This window comes from Sorex araneus, chromosome X, assembly GCF_027595985.1.
Source record: "Sorex araneus isolate mSorAra2 chromosome X, mSorAra2.pri, whole genome shotgun sequence".
Classification (NCBI taxonomy): domain Eukaryota; kingdom Metazoa; phylum Chordata; class Mammalia; order Eulipotyphla; family Soricidae; genus Sorex; species Sorex araneus.
In genome coordinates this window covers 148369791-148393245 of record NC_073313.1, presented here as the reverse complement: position 1 = coordinate 148393245, position 23455 = coordinate 148369791, and the positions used below count along the sequence as shown (strand labels likewise).

Sequence of the window (23455 nt, the reverse complement as noted above, 5' to 3'; positions counted from 1 at the left end):
AATGTGTAGAACTATCATTAGCAATATTACAAATCACATTATATCAATAAAAACAAACAAACCTCAACAACAGGGCTGAAGAGACAGTACAGTGTATAGGGTGTTTGCTTTCTAAACAGCCAACTAAGGCTAGAACTGCCCCATTTAGTTCCTCAAGCTCCATCAAAAGTAATCCCTGGGTACAGAACCAGGACTAAATCCTGAACAGTGCCAGAGGTGGGCCCTCAAAATAAATATAACCAAGAAATGGGAGTAAAAAACAGACATTTTTACCAAAGAAGATGTTCAGATACCCAACAGTTAATGAAAAAAAATTATCATTATCATTTATGATCAGGAAAATGCAAATCAAACCAATGATATATTATGTAATATCTGTGAAAATTACCTAAATATCAAAAGTGAAATAAGAACTAGAATATACATGGAGGAAAAGGGACCTTCATTCACATTGGTAAAAATATAATTTTTTTTATTGGAAACAGTAATATTTCTCAAAATATTAAAAGTAGAACTACAATAAGATCTAGCATATTCACTCCTAATTGCCTATTAAAAAAACACAAAACCACTAATTGAAAAGATATGTGTATGTCTATGTTGATTAAACTACTATGTACAGTAGGCAAACTCTGTAAACAAGCCAAGTGTTTGAAATCCTGTAAATCGATAACAATTTAATATGTGTATACATAATGAAATGGGCTGGAGCAATAGCACAGTGGATAGGGCGTTTGCCTTGCACATGGCCGACCCAGGTTCGATTCCTCTGTCTCTCTTGGAGAGTCTGGCAAGCTACTGGGAGTATCCCACCAGCACGGCAGAGCCTGGCAAGCTACCTGTGGCATATTTGATATGCCAAAAACAGTAACAAGTCTCACAATGAAGGCGTTACTGGTGCCTACTCGAGCAAATTGATGAACAACAGGACGACTGTGCAACAGTGCTATATAATAGAATACTACTCAACTATTAGAAAAGATAAAATATGGCCTTTTTCTGCATGGATGGAACTGGAGGGATACATTGAGTAAAATAGGCTAGAAGGAGAAAGACAAATTTGTGATGATCTCACTCATATGTGGTACATTTTTAAAAAGCAAAAGAATAGACAATATTCAATAAAACAAACCCTTAGACTCTGACAACAAAACTGGGACTATCAAATTTGGTGGATATTAAGACAGGTGAAAGGATTCAATGAACTACAGTGGAGGTATATTAGCACTCTTGTTTTTGTCTGGTGTAATATCATGCCCATAAAACATAAATATTTTCAGTCTTGTTAAATTTTTCTCTCAAAAACAGCAATTAAAATGTGAAATAAACAAATAAGGAGCCGAAATCACATGCTCCCTAGTAAGTTTCACAATTAAATAGGTAAGGAAGGAAGCTGTAAAAATGTCATTCCTACAGTGTAGCCTCAGTCTCACCGCTGGATTAATTTTGCTGTTGTTTTGGGGCTATTCTCTGTTCAAAAGTCTTACTCATAGTTCTGTGGTCAGGAATTACTCGTGGTGGGGCTCAGGGGAACCACATAGGATTTTAAGGATTGAACTAGGATTAGATCTAAGGCAAGTCCCATTGTGCTACCTCACTGGTCCCTGGACTCATTTTTTGACAGAGCTGTCCTTCTGACTGGTGTGGAGACAATAACATTAACATAAACTGAGGTTCATTTAAGAAATCTTGGCCAGAAGTACCAGTTTTCAGAGTAAGGAAATGTGGTAGGGAAATGTAAACAAATAATGAGATTAGAATGTAAGGAATGGCTTGGATGAAGTACTGAAGTTTCCTCCACTTTCAGTTACAGCTTAGGTTTTCCTTACTGGATTCACCACCTACCTTCTTTCATTTTGATTTTTAAAATAATTTAATTTAATGATATAACAGTGATTTACAAGTTATTGATATTTGAGCTTTAAGAATATATAAAAAATAATTCCAAAACCAGTGTCAACTTCACTTCACTAGTATTTGTAGAAATGATCTCCCACACTGAAATGCCATGCCCACCTTCAACCTTGACAAACACATTTCAAAGTCTGTTGCTTGCAGTTTAGATGTCATATATTCAGTTTTTCTTAGTCTGTGCTTTGGATATGTAGCTATACCATTCTCCCACATCATGATTATAATCAAGCCCCAGACCTCTGTTCCACCAATACTTACCTTTTTATATTCCTTCTCCATTGATTTATTTCCTTCTCTGTCCCTTTCCTACCTAAACTCCAGAGTTAAGAGGTATGCCCCCTTTACTATATTACATTTCCAAATCCAGGAATTCTATACACAACAGAAAAGTGAGATCATCCTGTGTTTGTCTTTTTCCTCACTTACTTCAATCAACTTATCTTCCAGGTCCAACCAGGTTTCAGCAAATTGCATGAGTTCATCTTTCCTTGCAGCTGCATAATATTCCATTGTTCATATATACCACATAGTCATAATCCATTCATCTGTCTTTGGGCATTTAGGTTGAATCTTAGCTATTGTACTAAGTGCAGCAATTCACAAGTGTGCATATACCTTTTTGAATGAATATTTTTTGTACTTGGGTTGGATTACCTAAAATGGAAATTCTGGGTCATATGGCAGCTCTATTCTAAGTTTACTGAGGACTCTCTGCTGTCTTGATGTGGATTTCCCAAATGATAAATGATGCTGAGCACTTTTCCATATGCCTACTGGCTCTCTGCTGTCTTCATCTGAGAAGTGTCTGTTCTTCTTATTTTATTCTTATTCTTATACTTATTCTGTTCAAAATAAGTATCTGCCATATTTTGATATAATTTTTTAATGATTTTGTTGATCTTTGTGAGTACTTTAAATATCCATATATCCTAGATATAATCTGTGGAATGTGAATGTTTTGTCCCATTAAGTTAGCTTTCTTTTAGTTTTTGTCTGTGTTTCTTTTGCAATACAGAAATTTTCAACTTTGATGTAGTCCCACTTGTTTATATTTTACTTTGTTGCCTTTGGTACCAGATATTAAAGATGCCTTTAACTGGCCTCACGTTCCGGGGAAAGGTCAACTCAGAGAAGCGATCATCAACTACATTGTAGTCGAAGGCCATGTGGGGGAAGGGAGTTGCGGGCTGAATGAGGGCTAGAGACTGAGCACAGCGGCCACTCAACACCTTTATTGCAAACCACAACAGCTAATTAGAGAGAGAAAACAGAAGGGAATGCCTTGCCACAGTGGCAGGGTGGGGTGGGGGGGAGATGGGATTGGGGAGGGTGGGAGGGACACTGGGTTTACGGGTGGTGGAGAATGGGCACTGGTGAAGGGATGGGTTCCCAAACTTTGTATGAGGGAAGTATAAGCACAAAAGTGTATAAATCTGTAACTGTACCCTCACGGTGATTCTCTAATTAAAAATAAATAAATTTAAAAAAATAAAAAAAAAGATGCCTTTAAGATCCAAATCTTGGACCATTCATTCAGCCTATATTTTCCTCAATGAGTTTTACAGTTCATGTGCAGAAGGTCCTTGATCTACTTTCAATTTTGTCTAAGGTATGAAATATGGATCTAACTTTAACTTCCTGTAATAGTTATCCAATTTTCCCATAACCATTGTTGAAGAAGCTATCTTTATTCCATTTCATGTTCTCAGCTTCCTTACCGAAAATTAATAGCCCATATATATGGGATTTTGTCCATGGGAATTTGATTGAGGTGCACTGATCAGAGAGCCTATATTTATTCCAGTACCATGCAGCTTTGATCATTATTGCTTTAGTTCGAAATTATGTTATGTGATACTTCCTAATTTTTGATCTTTCACTATCAATTTGCATATTCATGTTCTCTTCTAATTTCTTACAAGTTTTATATTTACTTTTCTAAATTTGTGAAGTATGCTATATGAATTTGATTGGGGATTGCATTGAGTATAAAATAGATTTGGTAGGATAGTCATTTTGACACTATTGAATTTTCTGTTCTATTAGCAATGGATATTTTTCCATTTCCTAATGCTTTTTTTCCCTTTTCTTACATGATTTAAAAATCACAGTATAGGTCTCCCATATCTTTTGCTAACTTGTGTCCTAGATACTTACTTACTTGATGTTTTAGATACTATTCTAAATGGAATAGAATCCTTTTTTGCTTTCTCCTTTGTTTCGTTCTTTGATTATAAAAATGCAACTGATTTTTGTGTACTGAATTTTTAGCTGGCTACTTTGCTGCAGTTCTTTATAACTTCTAGGAGCTTTTTGTCAACCCTTAAGGTTCTTCTATATATACTATCATTTATTCTGCAAATGGTGATAATTTTACTTTTTATTTTCCAGTTTGGATCCTGTTGATTTATTTTTCTTGCCTGATTTCTGTGGTCAGTATTTCTAATAGTATATTGAATAAAAGTGAAGAAAGTATATATCCTTGCCTTATACCAGATATCAAAGGGAATGCTTTCAGTTCTTCACCATTAAGAATTATACTGTTTAGAGAACAATTTTCACATAAAAATAGATTTTATACCCTATTTAGCAAATATTCAGTTAGCTAATATTAAGGATTTTTGCATTGATATTCATCAGGAAGGTTGGTCTGAAATTTTCTTTTCTTGAAGTGCCTCTGCTTTGAGTATTTGTGCAATATTTGGTACATAGAAGGTATTAGTAGGAATTCTTGTGTTAATAATATTTTGGAAGAGCTTAAAAGTAAAACCAGTAAATCTTCTGCTTGGTATAACACAGAGATGAAACCATCTGGACCTGGACTTTTGCTCTTGGTGATATTCTTTTTCCCAAATTTTATTTTACTAAAGCACCATGAGCTACGAAGTTATTCATAGTTGGGTTTTTGTCATACAATGTTCAATCACTTTAGCACCCATCACCAGTTCCATTTTACCTTCACCACTGTTCCAAGTTTTGTTTATCCTTACTTGCATTTGGGTATTTAGTCTTTGACTCTAAGAATCTATTCATTATTCCAAGGTTCTTCAGCTTGAACGCATAAAGTTATTCATAGTGAACTCTCATATTTTGAACTTCTAAAGGATCTGTTGGAATTCCTTCACTTTCATGTTTGGATCTGATATGTTTGAACATTTTCTTCATCATGAGACTAGCTAAAAGTTTACCTATATTGTTTACTATTTTTATAACTTATTTTCTTTTTAATTTTATTGATTTACCGTGAGATATAATTACATTGAGTTACAATCACACAATGATCAAACACCCATCCATCCACCAGTGCACATTTCTCATCACCAATATCCTCCGTATACCCCCACCTTTACCACCCTCCCACTGCTCGATGGCAGACAATATTCACCATACTCTATTTTGGGGCATATGGCTTGTAATGCAGAACCAACTCCTGGGTCAATTAATTATTTGAATTGATTTTTTGGTTTCTATGTTGTTTACTTCTGCCCTCGTTTTTACTATTTCTTCCTTCCAGTATTTTTTTGGGGTTAATCTGCTGTCCCTTCTCCAGGATTTTGAGATGCTTGTTTTGACTATTTGGGACTTTTTATTTTTCAATGTTTGCCTACATTGCTATGAATTCCCCACTAAAGTACAGCTTTTGATATAACCCATAGATTCTGGAAGCCTGTGTCTTCATTCTCATTTGTTTAAAACAATCATTTTATTTCTTCCTTGATTTCCTGTTTGATAAGTTGTTATTTAACTGTTTTGATCAGCTTCCAACTGTTGGAAAATTTCCCTCTCTTCTTTCTGTGGTTAACTTCTACTTTCATGGAACTGTGATCTGAGAAGACACTTCATAGAATTTTTATATTTATAAATTCATGTATGTTTGAATTATATTCATAATATTTTATCTATCCTGGAAAAAGTTCCGTGTGCACTAGATAATTTTATTGTTTACTATTGTTTTGCCCAGGAAAAAAATGTTTATTTCCTGGGCAGAACTTTTACTGGGAGCCCCCTCAGATGGGCAGGTGGGTTGAGTTTCCCTCCCCACCCCAAGCAGAGCCCCAGCAGCCAAAAACCTCCAGAACCCAACTGCAGCCATGCTCAAGGCCACTCTCCACATGCTTGGATGAGCCTTGTGCACGAAGGAATTGACAGAGGAACCCAGGTATGTGGGACCCATGGCTGAGATGTCCAAGCCTGTTCGGATCGGGACTGTGCCTCCTCCACCCAGATCCCCCGTTTTTCCAGTAGCTTGGCAGTCACACCCACAAACTGCCCCCGGTGCCATGTAATCTCATCAATGGCCAAGATCCAGAGACTATAAAACAAAGCTCCTGGCAGAGAATGACAAAGAACCTCCTGCCCCTGTGCCAGGCTGTCTTTACCAGGGCCCCCTTTGAGGAGGGAAAAATTCATTTCGCTTGCATTCGGTAAACTGGGAGCACCTGTAAGGATGATTAGAGGCCACCCTGAAAGCCTCCGTCCCTCTCAGAGAGCCCGGCAAGCTACTAAGGGTATTCCGCCCGCATGACAGAGCCTGGCAAGCTACCCATGGCATATTTGATGTGCCAAAATACAGTAACAATAATGGGCCTTATTCCCCTGACCCTGAAAGAACCCCCAATACAGCAGCGTTGGGAAGGATGAGTAAGGAGAGGCTGTGATGCTCTTCATGTTCCTGGAGCGAGAAGAAGCCACTGGGCTACACTAGCACACAACAGGGACAAATGGAGACATTACTGGTGCCCGCTCGAGCAAATCAATGAGCAAAGGGTCAAGTTATAAAAGTGATTATTGTTTTGGGGGATGAAAATCTCTGTATATGTCCAACAGTCCCAGTTCTCTAGTTCTTTAGAACTTTTGTCTCATTTCTGATATTCTGTGGTTGATCTGTCTAGAGGTGAAAGTGGGGTTTTGAATTATCCCACTACTACTATTTCTGACAATGTATTTATGTAGGTTTGTGAGAGAAGTTTTATGAACTTTGCTGAGCCTTCATTTCATGCATAAATTTTGATGACAGTATTTTTGCTGACGGTGGGTTTGAGGCCACATCTGCTTGATTACTCCTGGCTCTACACTCAGGAATCACTCCAGGCAGTCTTGGGGTAGCATATTTAATACCAGGTCTGGAATCCTGGTCTGCTGTATGCATGGAAAGCACTGTCCCCACTGTATAGTCTCTCCACCAGATGGCAGTTCTTCTTGATACTTCTTGATTGTTCCTTTTGCCAATAAGTAGTACCCAACATTATCTCTACTTTCTTTATACTATCTGGTATGATATTTATATTATTTGGAATGTTATTTGGTATGATATAAATATGGCTGTCCCAGTCATTTTTTCCCCTCTCACTGACTTGTTTTCTGTTCTTTCACTCTAATTCTGTATTTAACCTGTGAGTTTAAGTGTGCATCCTGTAGGCAGCAGATGAATGGGTTTTCTTTCCTGATACACCCAGCTACACTATACCTTTATATTGGAGAGTTTAATCCACTGACAGTGAGAAAAATTACCAATATAAAGAGATGTGTTGTCTTAAGTAGTCTGTCTTGGTCTTTTGATTTTACCATTCTAAGTCTGTGGTGTCTTGGCATTGTTTTGTTTGTGTACTTTGTTTGCTGTCTTCTAGGTCTGTTGTATCAGAGCAGGAGCTTCTCTCCAGAGATCAGCAAAGTTCTTGGGTATCATTTCTTCCACCAGCCCTTCTTCCCCTTTCTATTTTTCCTCTCCTTCTGGTATTCCTGATTCCAAAATCATTCCTCTTGCTATCTATCACAAACCTTACATTCTTTTCCATTCATTTACTTCTCTTTTGTCACTTCATTATTGGTGATTGCTATTATTTTCTTCAATATCACTGATATGATCCTCTGCATGTAGAATCATTGTGGCTTGCTATTGTATTTTTTACATCTTCAATTCATTTACAAATGATTTCCTAAATCAGTACATCTTTGAGTTGGTTGAATTTTTCTTCCAGTGATCGCTTTATTTCATGGACATTGCATGGATCATTGATTTAAATTCCTTATCAATGAGGTCTGAGGCTTTATTTGAGGTGGATTTGCTAGGACTTTCTGTCTGCCAGAGCAGATGATTCCCTCCCTCCATTTATCTTAAATACCCGTTGGTGTTGTTATTTGATCTTCAGATTCCCAATATCTGAGGACTTATATGATTTTTTATTTTTAGTAAACTGTTACTCCAATTCATTTGTTAATCTAACCATCTTGGAGCTTTAAAATGCTATTTCAGTGGTCATTCAGGTGAATATCTAACATTCCTGTTTACATAGCAAAATTATTATGGATATATCTGAAGAAAGATATCTAAACCAACAACCTTTAGAGTTGGCTGGTTGAAGTGGTGTAATTCACACATTCACTCAGCTTTGAGTTCAAGAAGTGGGAAGCGAGGTTTCCTCTTTTCAGGAACCCAGGAAGAGGTTGCTGTCCAGGGACAATGAGGTAGGAAGAGGATCAGAGCCCTTGACACACTTAGATGATGAGACAGGCCAGCGTTATCATAATGGATCCATAGAGGTGTGTCCTGGGTTTTGAGAGCTGGGCAGCAGGGGTCTTTATTAGTTCAGGGGACCAATGAAGAAGCTGTGGTGCAGGGGCAACAGGACAGGTATACATCTTGCTTTCTCCACTTCCCATCACGAGAAACCAAATTAACCCTGGTTTATAGGCACATTACTATGGAATAAACAAGAATGCACTTTAGTAATTGGAGGGGTGGGCTCTTCTTGAACCAAGTTTATTAGCAATCAGCAAGATAAATATGCTGTTACAAACAGGTATTGTATCAACATATCAGGACGTCAGTAGGAAAAAGAATTGGGGATGTACTAGTTTAAAATTTATTCAATCTGCCCACCCTCCAGCCATTTTACTTAACATGATGTAAATATATGTTCATTTTTCTTCCTCTGTCCTTCCTTCATTATACAGTAGGGAAAGTAAGCACCAATAGTAACAATAATAAAGTACTTCCTCTCTGTAGCTCCAACCCTTTCACATATATATGCCATATAGATTTTCTTTGGAGTGACTATAATGTATAACAGTGGGATCTGGTCAGCAAGCCATCACCCTTAGTCACTGTTCGCCAAATTATCACTTAAATGTGTGCTGGAGCAGTGTAGATATAAAACAATGGGGATAATGGGAGAAATTATCCTAAAGCAGCAACAAGAGTAAATTTATCATTTGAGTAAACTCACAATCAACTAAACTCCTGAAAAGTCCCATGTAAGGACTCCTCAATTTGTCAATTCCGGATGACTTAAGCATCACTGCTATCTCTCTCCCAAAGCTTCCTGGAGAGAGGGGGCATAGATGAAAACTCTTGCCCACCCCATTAAGTGGATTATGACCCAGATGTCCCTTTGGAGAAATTTAATATGACAAATAGCACACCATGAGTACTCATATTTCAAAAAAATATCATACAACAGGAAAGGGTGAGGGAGGGAGATGAGTGCTTTCAGGAGGTCTATACATAGGGAAGGGTGGGACAAGGTCCAAAACCAAAAAGAAAAATAAAGCCATAAAACATGTTATTTACCAGGTTCTACATGCCCGTGTCACCCAGCATTTGTCTTCAATACCCACATCTTCTGCTTGTCCCTATCATAGAGACAAAGGATGGACAGTGAGATGTATCAGGATTGGAAGGTGAAAGAGGGCCCTGGGCAGTTGAGATGCCAGCCCCCTGCACAAGCAGCAGCATTTTTTAAATCTTTGTTTGGTTTAAAATTGTAAACAGCACCACTTTAAAACAAAATATATCAGGAAAAAAAAACAACTGATAAACATTGTTTTCCATGAATACAAAATGCAAATAATACAAAAATAGATAATTGGCTTTGATATATATTTAAAAAACTTGGGATACATGTACTCGGATAAACTTGGAAGTCTCCCTACTAAACCATCCATGCCTTCTTCAGGCAATTGGGCCTGGGGGCCAAGGAAAGGTAGATTGGTGGCATTGACAAGGGTAAGAATTGTGTTGGAAGGAGGAAGAGAGACAAATACTGAGTATAGAAAGCTACTCATCTACTTTGTATAGCATGAAGACTGGAGGAAGACTGGTATTGACCAAAACATTTAGTCCAGGAGGCTCATGGACTATTACCAAGCTGAGTGAAAATTGTCAGGTGAGGCCTAAATAGGTCCCAATGGTTTCTTTGAAGATACTAAATCACTGAGAAACTAGAAACCCTGGGAGAACTTTGTTAGGTATCCTTCTCCATTAATAGTTACTGGTCCCTAAGCTGACTGGATCAAAGCTGACACTAGATAATATTCCAGCACCTTACAATGGAGACATAATGTTCATGTATTATTAAACTTAGGCATTGTGAACTGGATAATGACATGTGTTTTCTAGGATATAATTGGTATTAGTGAAGTAAGTACTAATTGGGAATAGACCTAGAGATTTTCTGGCTCCGTTGTGTCACCTTGTGTTATTATCACTGTTTATAACGAGCCAGGTATTTCTTCCTGTGCCACGCTGCAGTTGGGATATGGCTATAAATACCTGGAACTAGAATCAGATTGAAAGGAGCCTGTTCCAGAAGCCATGCACCCTTACTGTTTCTGATGGTAAGTGTATTTTTACCGGGGATGTCCAGGACAGTGAATGTACTTACAACCAATGGTGTCCAAACAATGTGCTACTCTACAATATTCTACCTTTGAAAAATCCAAAGTTTGTCAAAGCTACGACTCGACTCTTACCCTCAGACAGTATCTCTGGTTGTCCTGTTTTCCTTGAGAATAACTCTGAGCCTCTTGCCTAGGGCTAAATATCTATTTTCTTCCCAAATAGTCTAATGGCCCAATAGGCTCTAGAGGCTGGTGATAGCTCTACTGCTTGTTGTAGTTGGCACAGTTCAAATATAAAAGGAGCTCAAAATGCCCTGAAGAAAATGAGATAAAGGAGGAAAGTGGTGTGTTTTCCCCTTTTGTAAAGGCATTTGGTGAGTGTATGCATTTTGCCATACAGGCCAATTTCAGTTCCACCTTTCCAGGACAGCTTTAGTGAAAGACCAAGATAGTTCTTGCCTTAAATACTTGTAATAGAAGAAGGAACTTCCTTATCCTCTTATAATTTTCAAATCCATGATGAATTTCTTTATGATGTAGAAAAAGTCATTCTGCAGAGCAGGTCTTGGTCCCTTGAGTGGTGGTTTTGGTACCATTAAACTTATGTTGCTTCCACAGATGTAGTTTCTATCAATCAGATCTGTTCTTTTAGAAAAATGGGCACTGGTCCAACCTCAATCTCACAAATGGTGACAAAGACCAGTACAAACACATTTTCTAAGAAGCAACTTGTCCACAAAGTCACTTTGACTCAGAGAGTTCACAGATTCTGTTCCCAAGCAAAAGCCCTGTTGACCTCTTTCTTCTCTTAAAAGGCATGGAGGTGGGTAGGTGTGAGGGCCTGAGAGCAGGAACAGGGGGCAGGATCATAATTTGGGCCAACGTATCCAGGCAAAAATATTCCATATTCTGGTCCAGGGAGACAGACCAATGGGCTATAGCACATGCTTTGCATTCCAGAGGACTACACAGTATTCAGAGCACTACTGAGAGTGATCCCTGAGTACTGCTGGATGTGACCCCTCAATAAAAAGGTTTCATTTCTAATAAAGGAATTTAAAAGGAGTAGACCCATATTAATGACTAGTGAAAGGTTGTTCCTGGTAAGATTACCCTGTTGCAATGGCTTCCTGAAAATAATTCTAAGATCACATTAGCATTTCCAAACTAGTTTGGCATAAAATCTATGTGAACACAGCACAAAGTAAGAATTCATTAATTCCATGTAGGGTTGCAACTAATATGAAAATCAGAGTTTCAGAAGTTTAGCAAGTTTTAGCAAGTTTTAGAAGTTTAGTTTTAGCAAGTTAGTTTAGAAGTTTTAGTTTTAGCAAGTTTTAGAAGTTTAGCAAGTTTTAGAAGCTTAGCAAAAGTTTAGTAAGTAGGTCAGTCATTTTTCTCAAGAAGCCTGGTCCTATGACTATGCTAAGAACTTGGTTAATTGGAAAATAAAAGCTCTCTTAAGATAACTTGATTAAAAAGTCTAAGATGCCTATGTAATCCTGCATGTTGGCAGTGTTAACCTACAGCTTCTTTATAGCGTTTAAATAGAGGGGTGGGTTAAAGTTTAAGAGACTTTTTTATTTTAAGGGAAGGCATTTTTATCTAAGAAGTTGGGGTGTCTCAAGTTCTGCAATGTGATGCATTCTCTCCTTCTGATTGAGACAAATAGACAAGCAGTTTTCCTATCCTTTCCCTGAAACAAAATCCTCAACACCAACACTTAGGCATAATTTAGGCCATTCTTCATTGAAAAGAATATGTTCAAGCTAGAGTGATAATGTCAGGTAGAGCATTTGCCTTGAATACAGCCCATCCTGATTTCAAACCTGGCCTGCCATATGGTCCCCCAAGCCCTATCAGGAGTGACCACTTAGCACAGCCAGAAGTAGACCCTGAGCATCACTGGGTGTGGCCCTAAAACTGTGTTCCTTATGATGAGATTACAAAAATTTCCTTCACAGGCAAAAAAGAATTCAAAAGTATCTGCAAATCAGACTTGAGAGGAAGGGAAAATACTATCTATCATTTCAGAGCTCAAAATGTGTGGCTGTATCTACAATAGAAACTCATTTTTTCTTGTTTGCAACTAAATAAATTTGTTTGCTCCATTAATGGTATTAGCATTTGTCTTCAATTCCATCCATAGGAGACTGGGTTAAAAAGTTCCCATATGTTATGATAGCAAAATCCATAGCATTAGGTTTTGAGACACATGCTACTTGATATTAAATCAAACAACTGGGATAAATAGATTATAGTCACCTGGTGTACTTGTAGCAGCTATGCCAAAATCAAAAGGAAGAAAAATGTGAGGTTGGGGAGTATAAGTACCATAACTTCACTTTACTAATAGCAAACAAGACTCCTGCTCCCAATTAGGAGTCAGTGCAGACCTTGATGCACAGTGGTTCCTTAGAGAGGGTGGGGTATTGTTGGCAAAGGGTGCTAAGGATTCAGCCTCTGTCAAGAATACATGCTATATATATATATATATATATATATATATATATATATATATATATAATCACTAAATTGGAAACTGGGATAGGCACGAAATTATAGCGTCTGAAACCCTACATGGGTCACAAGAAGAAAACCTAAAAGCAAAGTCAGAGTAGCAGCAGCAGCAGCCTCCCAAGGCAGATGTACTTGAGGTGAGTGTTGGAATAGATGGCAGAGAAGAGACATAGGAAAACAAAGTTAAAAACTCATATGAGCTTTCCTTGGCCAAAAGTATTTTCACGTTAAAGTCAACCCCCCACCCTCTGCCCAACTCCTGTTCCCCATGCTCAGGCCCCATGCCTCAACTCTGAAATAAATGATAATTATTCAGCTAGGTGGTGGGGAAAGAAGCAACTTGGTCAGCCCTTTTCTTTGACAGATCAAAGTTGGAAGCCCTGTAGTGAATGGGCTGAGGCTGCTGAGACTTAGGATGGACCCTGGACAACTGAGGGATTCCACGGGTTATACCCACAGGCTTGGTCTGGGGCAGGTTATGACTGTAGTCTCCAGAATGAGAAGAGCAACTGGACCCATCAACAGGCAGAAGCGCATTTAGAGGTCTTGCCCTTGTACTCTGAAAGGCCTGTGGTTGGAGGTTATAGCAACCCATGGGCATGGGTAGATGGGAAGGATGAGTTACCTGAAGCCCAGATTTGTCAGATGCCCTGAGCTCTGATCCTGGTATTGATAGAAACACTGATGTGGCCAGAGGAGATACAGAACAGGCTGTCTGCCCATATGAAAACTGGCTGGAAGATCTATTCAACTGTTTGGGACTTATTGAGGCAGATCCTGGCCCCATTCCTAGAGAACAGTGAGCCCAGGTAGGCCAGTCATAGGCCCCTGGGGGTTCAGTATAGAGGGATAAAGGACTATCTCGACCCCATTCTTCCTCCTCTTCTTCATCTGAATCTTCATGCTGAACCTGAAGTGCATCAGACTCCATGTAACTCTGGGACAGGTGGGAATTAGACAGCTCTTGTTTCAGGGTCTCTGCAGTTTCAAGGGAACGGCTCCTTCTATTGAGGGCCATGGCAGCAGGTGGAGGTCGAGGATGTATGCCATGCAGTCCCAAGTATCGAGGAAGACTACTCACACCCCAGGGTAGGCCTTGATAGAAACGACCGCTGCTATAATTGTTAATAGTATGTTTCTGATAGTATCCCAGCTCAAAAGCTTCCAAGGATGCTGCAAGGTCTTCATCATTGTGGAACTCAGGATTCTCTTCACACTTTCCTTCCCCATCCCTTTCCACATCGGCAATGTCAAAGGTCACCATGGGAGGTAGCTCAGGGAGGTTTTGAGTGAAGGATGAGTCAGAGTCAGAGCTGCAGGACATGCTGGAGAAGAGATTTCCATTGCTGGTAAACTCCACTAAGGCCTGTGAGAAACTCACAGTCGCATTTCCTTCCTTCTCAACTTCCTCATCGTCCGGTTCCTCAGCAGGTGAATATGTAGGGTAGGCTCTCCTTGGAGACCCTCTAAAATTTTCTTCTTGCATGTCTGGCTCAAACATAGAATCACTTTGAAAAAGTTGCATGAGGCAGGTACTTTGATCTTTTTTAGAGCAGTTTCCCTCAAAACGCTTTTCCAGAGGACGAAAGTCCCTCCAGTCAGGCTCACTGCTACCAGTGGCAGGGAAAGCAGAGGTGGTCCCCCTGTGGGTAGTCTGCGAGGCTCCTGATGCTGCAACCACCAGACCCATCACCGATGAACCAAAAGGCCTTGTCTGATACCCCATAATGGGCTTCTCTTGCCAGATCTGGCCCTCCTGAACTTGAGCATCCTGAATATGTCCATTTCTAGCAGAACCCTTCCTTTCATAGGCCTCTTGGACTTGGGAATTTCTGACATAAGCTTTAAGAGTATGCAATTCTCGGGATTGCCCCCCCCTAGCACGAGTTTCTTGGGTATAGGCCTCCTTGGTGAGAACTTCTCCAGCATGTGCTTCCCACACCTCTTGGGCCTCAAACTTCTCCCGCTGAAGCTCCCAATATAACAACTGTTTCTGGATGGTCACTAGCCTTTCTTCTTCTGTCTCCATTGCACCAGGTGGCCGAGATGAAGAAAAGGGCTCAAAAGTGAAGGGGTCAAATATTTCAGAACTATGACCATGGAGGTCATAAATACAGTCATCCCCAGATGGAGAATTCTCAAGACTATTATCTGGCTCATAGAACTCATAAAGGGCATCTCCACTATAGCTGTCTCGGGGCAGGCAATCCCTGTGGACAAGTCCTAAAGCCTCACCAGAATCATCTTCAAATCCAGGTGTGGTAGAATCATAGTAACCCTCATCACTATTGGGTGCAGAATCTTGCTGGTCACTCTGAGGTGTCAAAAGATCACCAGGGGCTAGGCCAGGATAAAACTGAACTGGGTCATGGACCATGTAACCAGGATGCCTTGGGAATGTAGTGGAATGATAGTCCAGGTTCAAATTGGACCTTGAATACATCTGTGCACTTGCCCACACATATTCTAAGTCATCATCCTCTTCCTTGACTTCTTCCTCTACCTCTAATTCTACTTCCTCTTCCTCATCATCATCATCTGGCAAGGCCATCTCCTCCCCACCACCTTGATATGTCACTAGGCAGGAACTTCGCTTGGTCCCATCCCTGTTGGCCCTCTGGCCTCCAGAGGCCATACTGTCTGTCATACTGTCCATGTCCTGCTCTGCTATGATGTCACCACAACCTGTCAATGAGTCAAAGCTTTTCAGAGATGTGACATCACCAAATATGAGGCTCAACTGGTCTGCTGGACTGTTAGATGGATTTACCTCTCCTGCCATCACCTTCTCCCCTGTTTCTGGGCTATGTGGTTCCTCCAGGCCACTAGATTTAAGGGCAGGTTTAGGCTGCAGGAGTGCTAAGACACAGGCTTCCATGGGTTTTTCTGTATCTTTATAGACTGTCTTCTCAGAGGTTGCTAGAGAAGGCTGTGGTGCTGAAGAAAGTTCTGGCTCAGGAAATGGTTGGAGTTTGGCATTTTCCTTTTTGAGAACTTGGGATGTCTCCTCAGCATGGGTCAGAAGGGCTGAACTCACATGCTCATGAGGCCTCACTCTAACTAATGACTCCTTGGAATCTGGTTCAATTTGCCCAGCCCCAGAGACCTTGCTCTTCCGGTGACGACGGATACTACTAAAAAACCCTTTCAGGCCTTTTTTTGGCTTAGGTACAGGGGGAACTTTATTAGCCCCAGACTTTTCTGTAGCTCTAGTCATAGATATCTTGCTTCTGGAGCCTACCTCTAAAGTTTCATGGGTACTCCGAGAGCTAGGAAGCTGGCAAGGTGGCTGAAGCAAAGGTATGGATAAGCTGGTTCCCTCGCTGACAATGTCTTCAGGGCCTTGGTCTACTTCACTCAAGCCAACATGGGTTTTGCTTTGGCTAAGGCCCTTCTTAGTGTGGCTTTTTCCAGAACCTTTGCTTCGGCCCCCTCCAAAGAAATTAGGAAGGGTACAGATACCCTTCTTTCCACCAAAGAGTTTCATTGCAGTTTTCTTTAGCCTACCTGGGCCAGATGAAGGTGACTCTGACACTTCTTTCATGGTCCCTTCAATCATCTCAACTACTTTGTTTTTGGCCCCTTTCTCTTCACTTTGGCACTGGGAGTCCCCAGAGGCTGCTGGTCTCTTAGTCTGAGCAGCTTCATCTTTCCAGGTATCCATGGTGATGGTGATAACTCGAGTATATGTTCAGTCAAAAACGTGATGTTGAACTTCTGGACACTGTTATAACATCATCAGTCAAAAATCATCAGGCGTGGATCTGGAGGATATGAGAGAAAGATAGACAATGCTTGTGAGCAAACATACAAGCTTGTTTGTTTTCATAAGTGTCTATGTTTTCAGGTTTGAGTAGAACCAGAAATAAAAGGAAGATGTAAGAAAGTACTCAATGCACTATATGCTTAGTTAGATGGGCCATTCTCTTCTAGGACCCAAGACCACAATACCCTTCATTAAGCAACAGATAGTCATTACCCCAGCACCTCAACACTTCCTTTGGGTATTTCAGTGCTATTGGTTGCTGGAGAGATTCTCAAATGGTACGGAGAAGAAATGGCAGAAATGATGTGGGCTCCGACATCACAGAATTTTCAAAAAAATGTCTAGTAAAACAGTCCACTGAGTTCTTACTAGATTTCAGGGTCCAGGCCACAATTTCACAATGTTCTCACTAACATTTTGCCTGGGGTTCAAAAGAAAATTAAACTAGACTTTCTAACTTTTCTCCACAGTCTCCCTAAATGCCTGTAAGGCCATGCTGGAAACTTCAGAAGGTCAGAAATTCAAAGACCTGTGCTGCAATCCAAGATCAGACAACATCTGATTGCCTCCTGTCAAGGCTTTCACTGTAGTTCACTATTGTCAATCTAAGAGTCATGGGGAGTAGTACTGTAGCCCTCAGCAACTAGAACCCTTAAGTCTCACTTCAGAACTCTAAAGCAAACTATTTCCTTTCCATTTATCTCATCATTGTGGCCCTCGTCTAGTTCCCTAACTTAAAAGGGACTTTCTGAACGTATATGATTCATGTTTGAGGCCTGGAAATTAGGCTTTCAACAGCTATTTACATAAATAAAACTGGTGTAAAGTACCCTTCTCAACTAGGCTACTAATCCACCAAGTTTTCAAATGTCACAGAGATGTAATAAAAAGAAGAGCTAGCCATTCCTATGAAGTCTGGTATATTCATTCCAGTGACTTCAGCTGGTGGACAGCTGAATCAGTGACCCCCTGCCTGGAAATTTCCTCACCACTATGTATCCTCTGTATAATATCCAATAGTTGATGAAATCTCGAGCCAGGAAGGAAAGTAAAACAGTTTGCTGGGAGCCAGAAAATGAGAGCAGTCTGCAGTATGATTGTTCTAGAAAGAATTGGCCAACACACCAGCCCTACAACTGGTTGCCACTGCAGTAAAAATCCACATTCACTTTCAGTGGGAACATATAGAACAGCACTGTGGGTATAGAGAAACTAGAAGCTAAATTAATCTTATCTCTGGCCTCATTAGAGGAACATACCTGAGGTTTCAGATCTTTGTAAAAATTAATTTTGTGCTTTGTGTCTTTCTTGGCTTGAAACATCAGTGTGATCCAAGATTCCATCAGGAATACTTTGCAGTACTGAATTTTAAACTTGGAGCAAAATAATGGCTGTTATATAGAAAATAAAAAAGAAAAAATAACAATCTCATCTGCAAACCTCTCTACTGATATTCCTATTGCTGTTTGCTTGGTTTAGTTTTTTCTTCTGTGTGACATTAATAAATTTCATTTTATTAAAGCAGTATGATTTACAAAGCAATTCACTGCATGGCATATTTTATCTAATATTGTTTTAGTTTAGCCCTCCTACATTAGCCCTACAACTGAAAATGTTGCCAACATACCTCCTCTTGAACACACAAATCATATATACAACTATAACCCCTCAGAGTCTTCTGCTTTGAGGTATAATGGACTGTAAATCCCCAGTTTTCAAACTGATGTTTTTCACTTTGTAAATAACTTTTCAGAGAGGCTTTTTCCTCAGGCCTGCAACTGCTGACAGTGCTGTCATGATGATGGTGAGCTAGAAGGGTGAGCAATAGTAGTGAAGTTGTTTGTTAAATTCCTCTCAGTAATTCATAAAATAGATTTCTAACTAATATTTGGCAAGTTATAGAAATTAAGCTCAGTGCCTCAAAAGAGCTCAAGAAATATACACATCTCCATTTTTTTCTTTGGGGAAACTTTTAGGCTAATAGGGAAAGAGTACTATAAGTAAGAGTGTCACAGCACAGGGCCCAGATAGATAATGCAGTGCGTATGGAGCTTGCCTTGTATGCGGTAAACCCAGGTTTGATCCCCAGCAAATACAGGCTGGAGAGATAGGGAATGAGGGCAATGGAAAACTGCCAAATGTCAGCCCAAGATGTTCAGCCCAGAGAGCTGCTCAGGCAGACATACCCCTTCCATATTCCATACAATTAATGGCCAAAGGTAGAGAAACTAAAACTCTCTAGAAATGGAGTCTCACAACCTGCATTCAACAACTAAAACTGACCAAGAGTCACCAATAACCAAACAAATTACTCTGATACCACTCTGGATTCTTTCTTCCCTTAAGCCAATAATAAAAAAAGGTATGAAACATCCAGTATGCATCTTCATTCTGTATATATAATATGGGTGGAGTGATAGCACAGTGGGTAGGGTGTTTGCCTTACATGTGGCCAACCTGGGTTTGATTCTTCCATCCCTCTCCGAGAGCCTGGCAAGCTACCGAGAGTATCCCGCCCACACGCAGAGCCTGGCAAGCTCTCCATGGTGTATTCGATATGCCAAAAAACAGTAACAACAAGTCTCACAATGGAGATGTTTCCGGTGCCCGCTTGAGCAGATCAATGAACAACGGGATGACAGTGCATGACAGCGCATATGTAATACAACTTCTCAATCCATTCATCCATTATTGGACATTTGGGTTGTTTCCATATTCTGGCTATCATAATAAGCACTATAATGAACATAGGTGAGCATATATCTATTAGAATAACTTTTTTGTTTGGGCGGTTGATGCCAATAACCACTGTACATACAATTTTTTTTTAAATTGTCACATTTGTTTCCATATAAAGGCTGAGCCGGACAACATTTCCGCCAACAGTGAATGAGGTCTCCTTAGTCACCATATCAATCTCTATCAACATTAGTTGTTTCTATTTTTATATACGCCATTCTCCCTAGTGTGTAATGATCTCTCATTATGGTCTTGACTTACATTTATCTAATAACAAATGATTATGAGCAATTTTTCATATGCCTGCAGCCCATCTGTATGTCTTCATTGTGGAAGGTCTGTTCATCTCTACGCATGTTTTGATGCATCTACTGTATTTTTGTTATTGTTGACATTTATGAGTGTGTTATGTATTTTGGATATTAGACCATTGTTTGATGTCTTGGGTGCCAATAAGTTCACCCATTCAATAAGATGACTTTTAATTTTAGCCTGGATTTCTTTTTCCATACAAAGCCTTTTCAGTTTGGGGGCTAGAAAGATAGTACAGGGAATAAGGTGCCCCTTCAGGGAATATGCTTCCCTGAGCACTTCCAAGAGCAATACCTGAAAACTGAGCCAGAAATAAGCTCTGAGAGCCACTGGGTATGCCTGCTTCCAAAATTAATTTAATGCAGTCCCGTTTTTTTTATTTTTTATTTTGCCTCTGGAGTCAAATTATTGAAGACATCTCTGAGGTCCATTTCCTGTAAAGTTCTACTCATATTTGTAATGCATTTTATTGACTCTGGTAGAGTCTTGAGGTCTTTAATTTACTATTATAAACTTTTGTGAATGGTGTGAGGTACAGTTTTAGTTTCATTATAAACATGTTTCCCCAACACCATTTGCTAACAAGATTTTCTTTGAGACACATCATATTCTTAGCTCTTTTGCCATGGATTAACTGTCCTTAAATCTGAGATTTTATCTCAGGACTCACAATTCTGTTTCATTAGTCTGAGAGTCAACCTTTATTCCAATACCAAGCAGATTTGATTACTATAGCTTTGTAGTACAATTCAAAGTCAGGAAACTCCCTTTTGTTGTTTTCTTTTTCATTTTCTTAAAATAGCTTTGGTTATTTGGGGGAGTTTTAGGGTTTTATGCAATTATAAATAGATTAGTTCCAACTTTTTGAAGAACATCACAGGAATTTTAACGGACATTGCAATAAGTCCGCATAATGATTTGGGAAGGTTGGTCATTTTGCCACTGTTGTTTCTTTCAAATTATGACCAAGAAGTCATTTTCCATTTTCTGGTGTCCTCTACTATTTTTCTCAATAATGACATAATTTTCACATGTCTTTCACATTCCTTTATTGGTTTCTAGGTATCTGCTGTTTGGACTTTTATTTACTGTATTTGAGACACATCTGGCAGTGCTCAAGGCTTACTCCTGGCTCTGCAAAAGGTAACACTCCGGACAGGTCTCAGGGAACCATACGGGGATCCAGGGATCGAACCTGGGACAGCCACATGCAAGGCAAGCATGCTGCCTACTGCACTAACTCCAGCTCATGAGACAACATTTTAAATGGAGTTGTCTTTTTTCTCTCTCAATTCTTTATTTGCATAAAAAGCCACAGATGTTTGCATGTTAATTTTGTGACACTGCTGAACCAGTTTGTTTCTAAGAGTTTTTTTGGTGTAATATCTAGGGTTTCCTACATATAAAATATCATATAGGGTTTATATGGCTTATAGGGATCATATATAATATATATATATCAGGTTTATATTATAAATTGTTATATAGGTTTTTTATGGTTTACAGGGATCATAAATAATATATATCAGGTTTATATATATAAATTATATATAGGGCTTATGTTATATAGGGTTTCCTATATATTTTCATGCCATTTGCAAATCATAATAGTTTAACTTTCTCTTTTCCAATATGGATTCCTTTGATTTCTTTTTCTTGCCTGACTACTGTGGGAGGACTTCCATAACTGTATTTATGAATACTGAAGAAAAAGGGCAACCTTTACATTTTCTAAGGACACAACTCACATATCTGGTCAGTTAATTTTTGACAAAAGAGCTGATAGCATGAAATGGAGTAAAGAAAACCTCTTCAAAAATTGGTGCGGGCAAAACTGGATCACAATGTGAAAAAATTAAAGCTGGATCTGTTTCTCACACCTTACACAAAAAGTAATTCAAAGTGGACAAAAAACTTTGAGATCATATCAGAACTTTTAAAACACATTGAGGAAAATATACGCAGAACTCCCAAAGCATTGGAATTCAATGATATTTTCAGTGATACAATGCCACTGGCAAAGGTGAAAGAATTAAAAGAAAAGGAATGAGACTACATTAAAAAGTTTCTGTGTGGCAAATAAAATACAGCCTAAAACTTAAAGAAAGTTAACCAAATGACATAAAATATTTGCCCTCAACACATCAGATAAAGTGTTGATATCCAGAATTTATGAAATACAAAGATCAACAGCCTAAAAGCCCATCAAAATATGGGTAGAACAAAAGCAGACAGAGATATCACAAAGGAAAAGAATAACAGCTTGATATTCTGGATGAACAAAGGTGCAAAGATCCTCAAGAAAATCCGAGCAAACAGAATCCAATGACTCATCAAAAAGATCATACACCACAACAAAGGAGAATTCATCTAGGGATACAAGGATGGTTTTTTACTCAAAAATCAATTAACATAATACAGCATATAAATAAAAGATGAAAAACATATAACCATATCAATAGATACAGAGAAAGCATTTGACAAGATACAGCACCTATTCATGATAAAAACTCCCAACAGAACGGGAGTTGAAGGATCTTTCCTTAGTATAGTCAAACCATCTACAACAAGCCCACAGCAACCATTATTCTCAATGGGGAAAAACTAAAAGCCTTCCCTCTAAGATTAGGGACAAGTCAAGGTTGCCTATTCTTGCCACTTCAATTCAATATAGTGCTAGAACATAGCAGTTCACTTATATCACTTGTCATCACTTGTCATCCCATTGATCTATGATTTGCTCGAGTGGGTGTCAGTATCATCTCCATTCGTCCCTCTAGCATGCTAGTGTAGCCCAATGGTATCTCCTCGCTCCAGAAACACGAAGAGACTTAAACGATTCATTCAAGGTTTTGAGGAAGGAGTCATCTCATTGGTGGGTGGCGACACAGTCTTTTGATGTCCCGTGGAATCCAGTCGGTAACACCTCTAATCCATCAGTCATCTCTAAGTCACATTACATGTCCAAACCATCTGATTTTCAACGCCTTTGAAAACCAGATAGAGTCCCTGATTCTTGATTGTCGAAAGAGGTCAGAACTCCGGATTCCTTCTCAAACTTGAGTGAAACATGATACTCCAAGCAAAGCTCTTTCGATTCCTCTTTGGGATACCCCAAGAGCATTCTCATCCTGTTTTCATAGGGCCCAGGTCTCTGAGGCATATCTTAGAGCAGGAAGAACAGTGGAGTCGAAAATATGTACCCAGAGCCTGAGGTTCTTCATGATCTTAACCACTTCTTCTACGCTCTTGAAGGCGTTCCACGCTGCTCCCTTCCTCCTGCGCAATTCTGGAGCCATTATTCCTCATATTGAGTTCTCGACCCAGGAACACATAACTGCTGCATTCACAGATATTCGATCCGTTGAGAGCAAATGGAAAGTCAGGAACTAGTTCATTTTTCATGAACATTGTTTTGCTGAGATTCAGCTGCACTCCAACCTCCCACACTCATGGTCGAAGTCAGCCAGCATTTGTGCCACTTGGCTAATGTTTGGTGTTATTAGAACAATATCATCAGCGAAACAGAGGTGGTGTAGTTGCTGACCATCTATCTTCACTCCCATTCCTTCTCATTAAAGTCAT

General features: G+C 39.4%; 1 protein-coding gene across 6 annotated transcripts in view; it reads right to left on the bottom strand.

Moving 5' to 3' along the window:
• Positions 1-445: 445 nt before the first annotated feature.
• AMER1 (APC membrane recruitment protein 1) overlaps positions 446-23455 on the bottom strand; it is a 42478-nt gene continuing 19468 nt past the window's right edge. For 4 of the 6 annotated variants that reach the window (XM_055120361.1, XM_055120358.1, XM_055120359.1 and 1 more), the window contains one exon: positions 446-16817. In XM_055120361.1, the coding sequence (XP_054976336.1) occupies positions 13370-16717 (3348 nt within the window). In that variant the 5' untranslated portion in view covers positions 16718-16817 and the 3' untranslated portion in view covers positions 446-13369. Of the gene's footprint in view, positions 16818-18078; positions 18211-23455 lie in introns of all 6 variants that reach the window. The other 2 variants (XM_055120360.1, XM_055120357.1) reach the window with 1 other exon arrangement.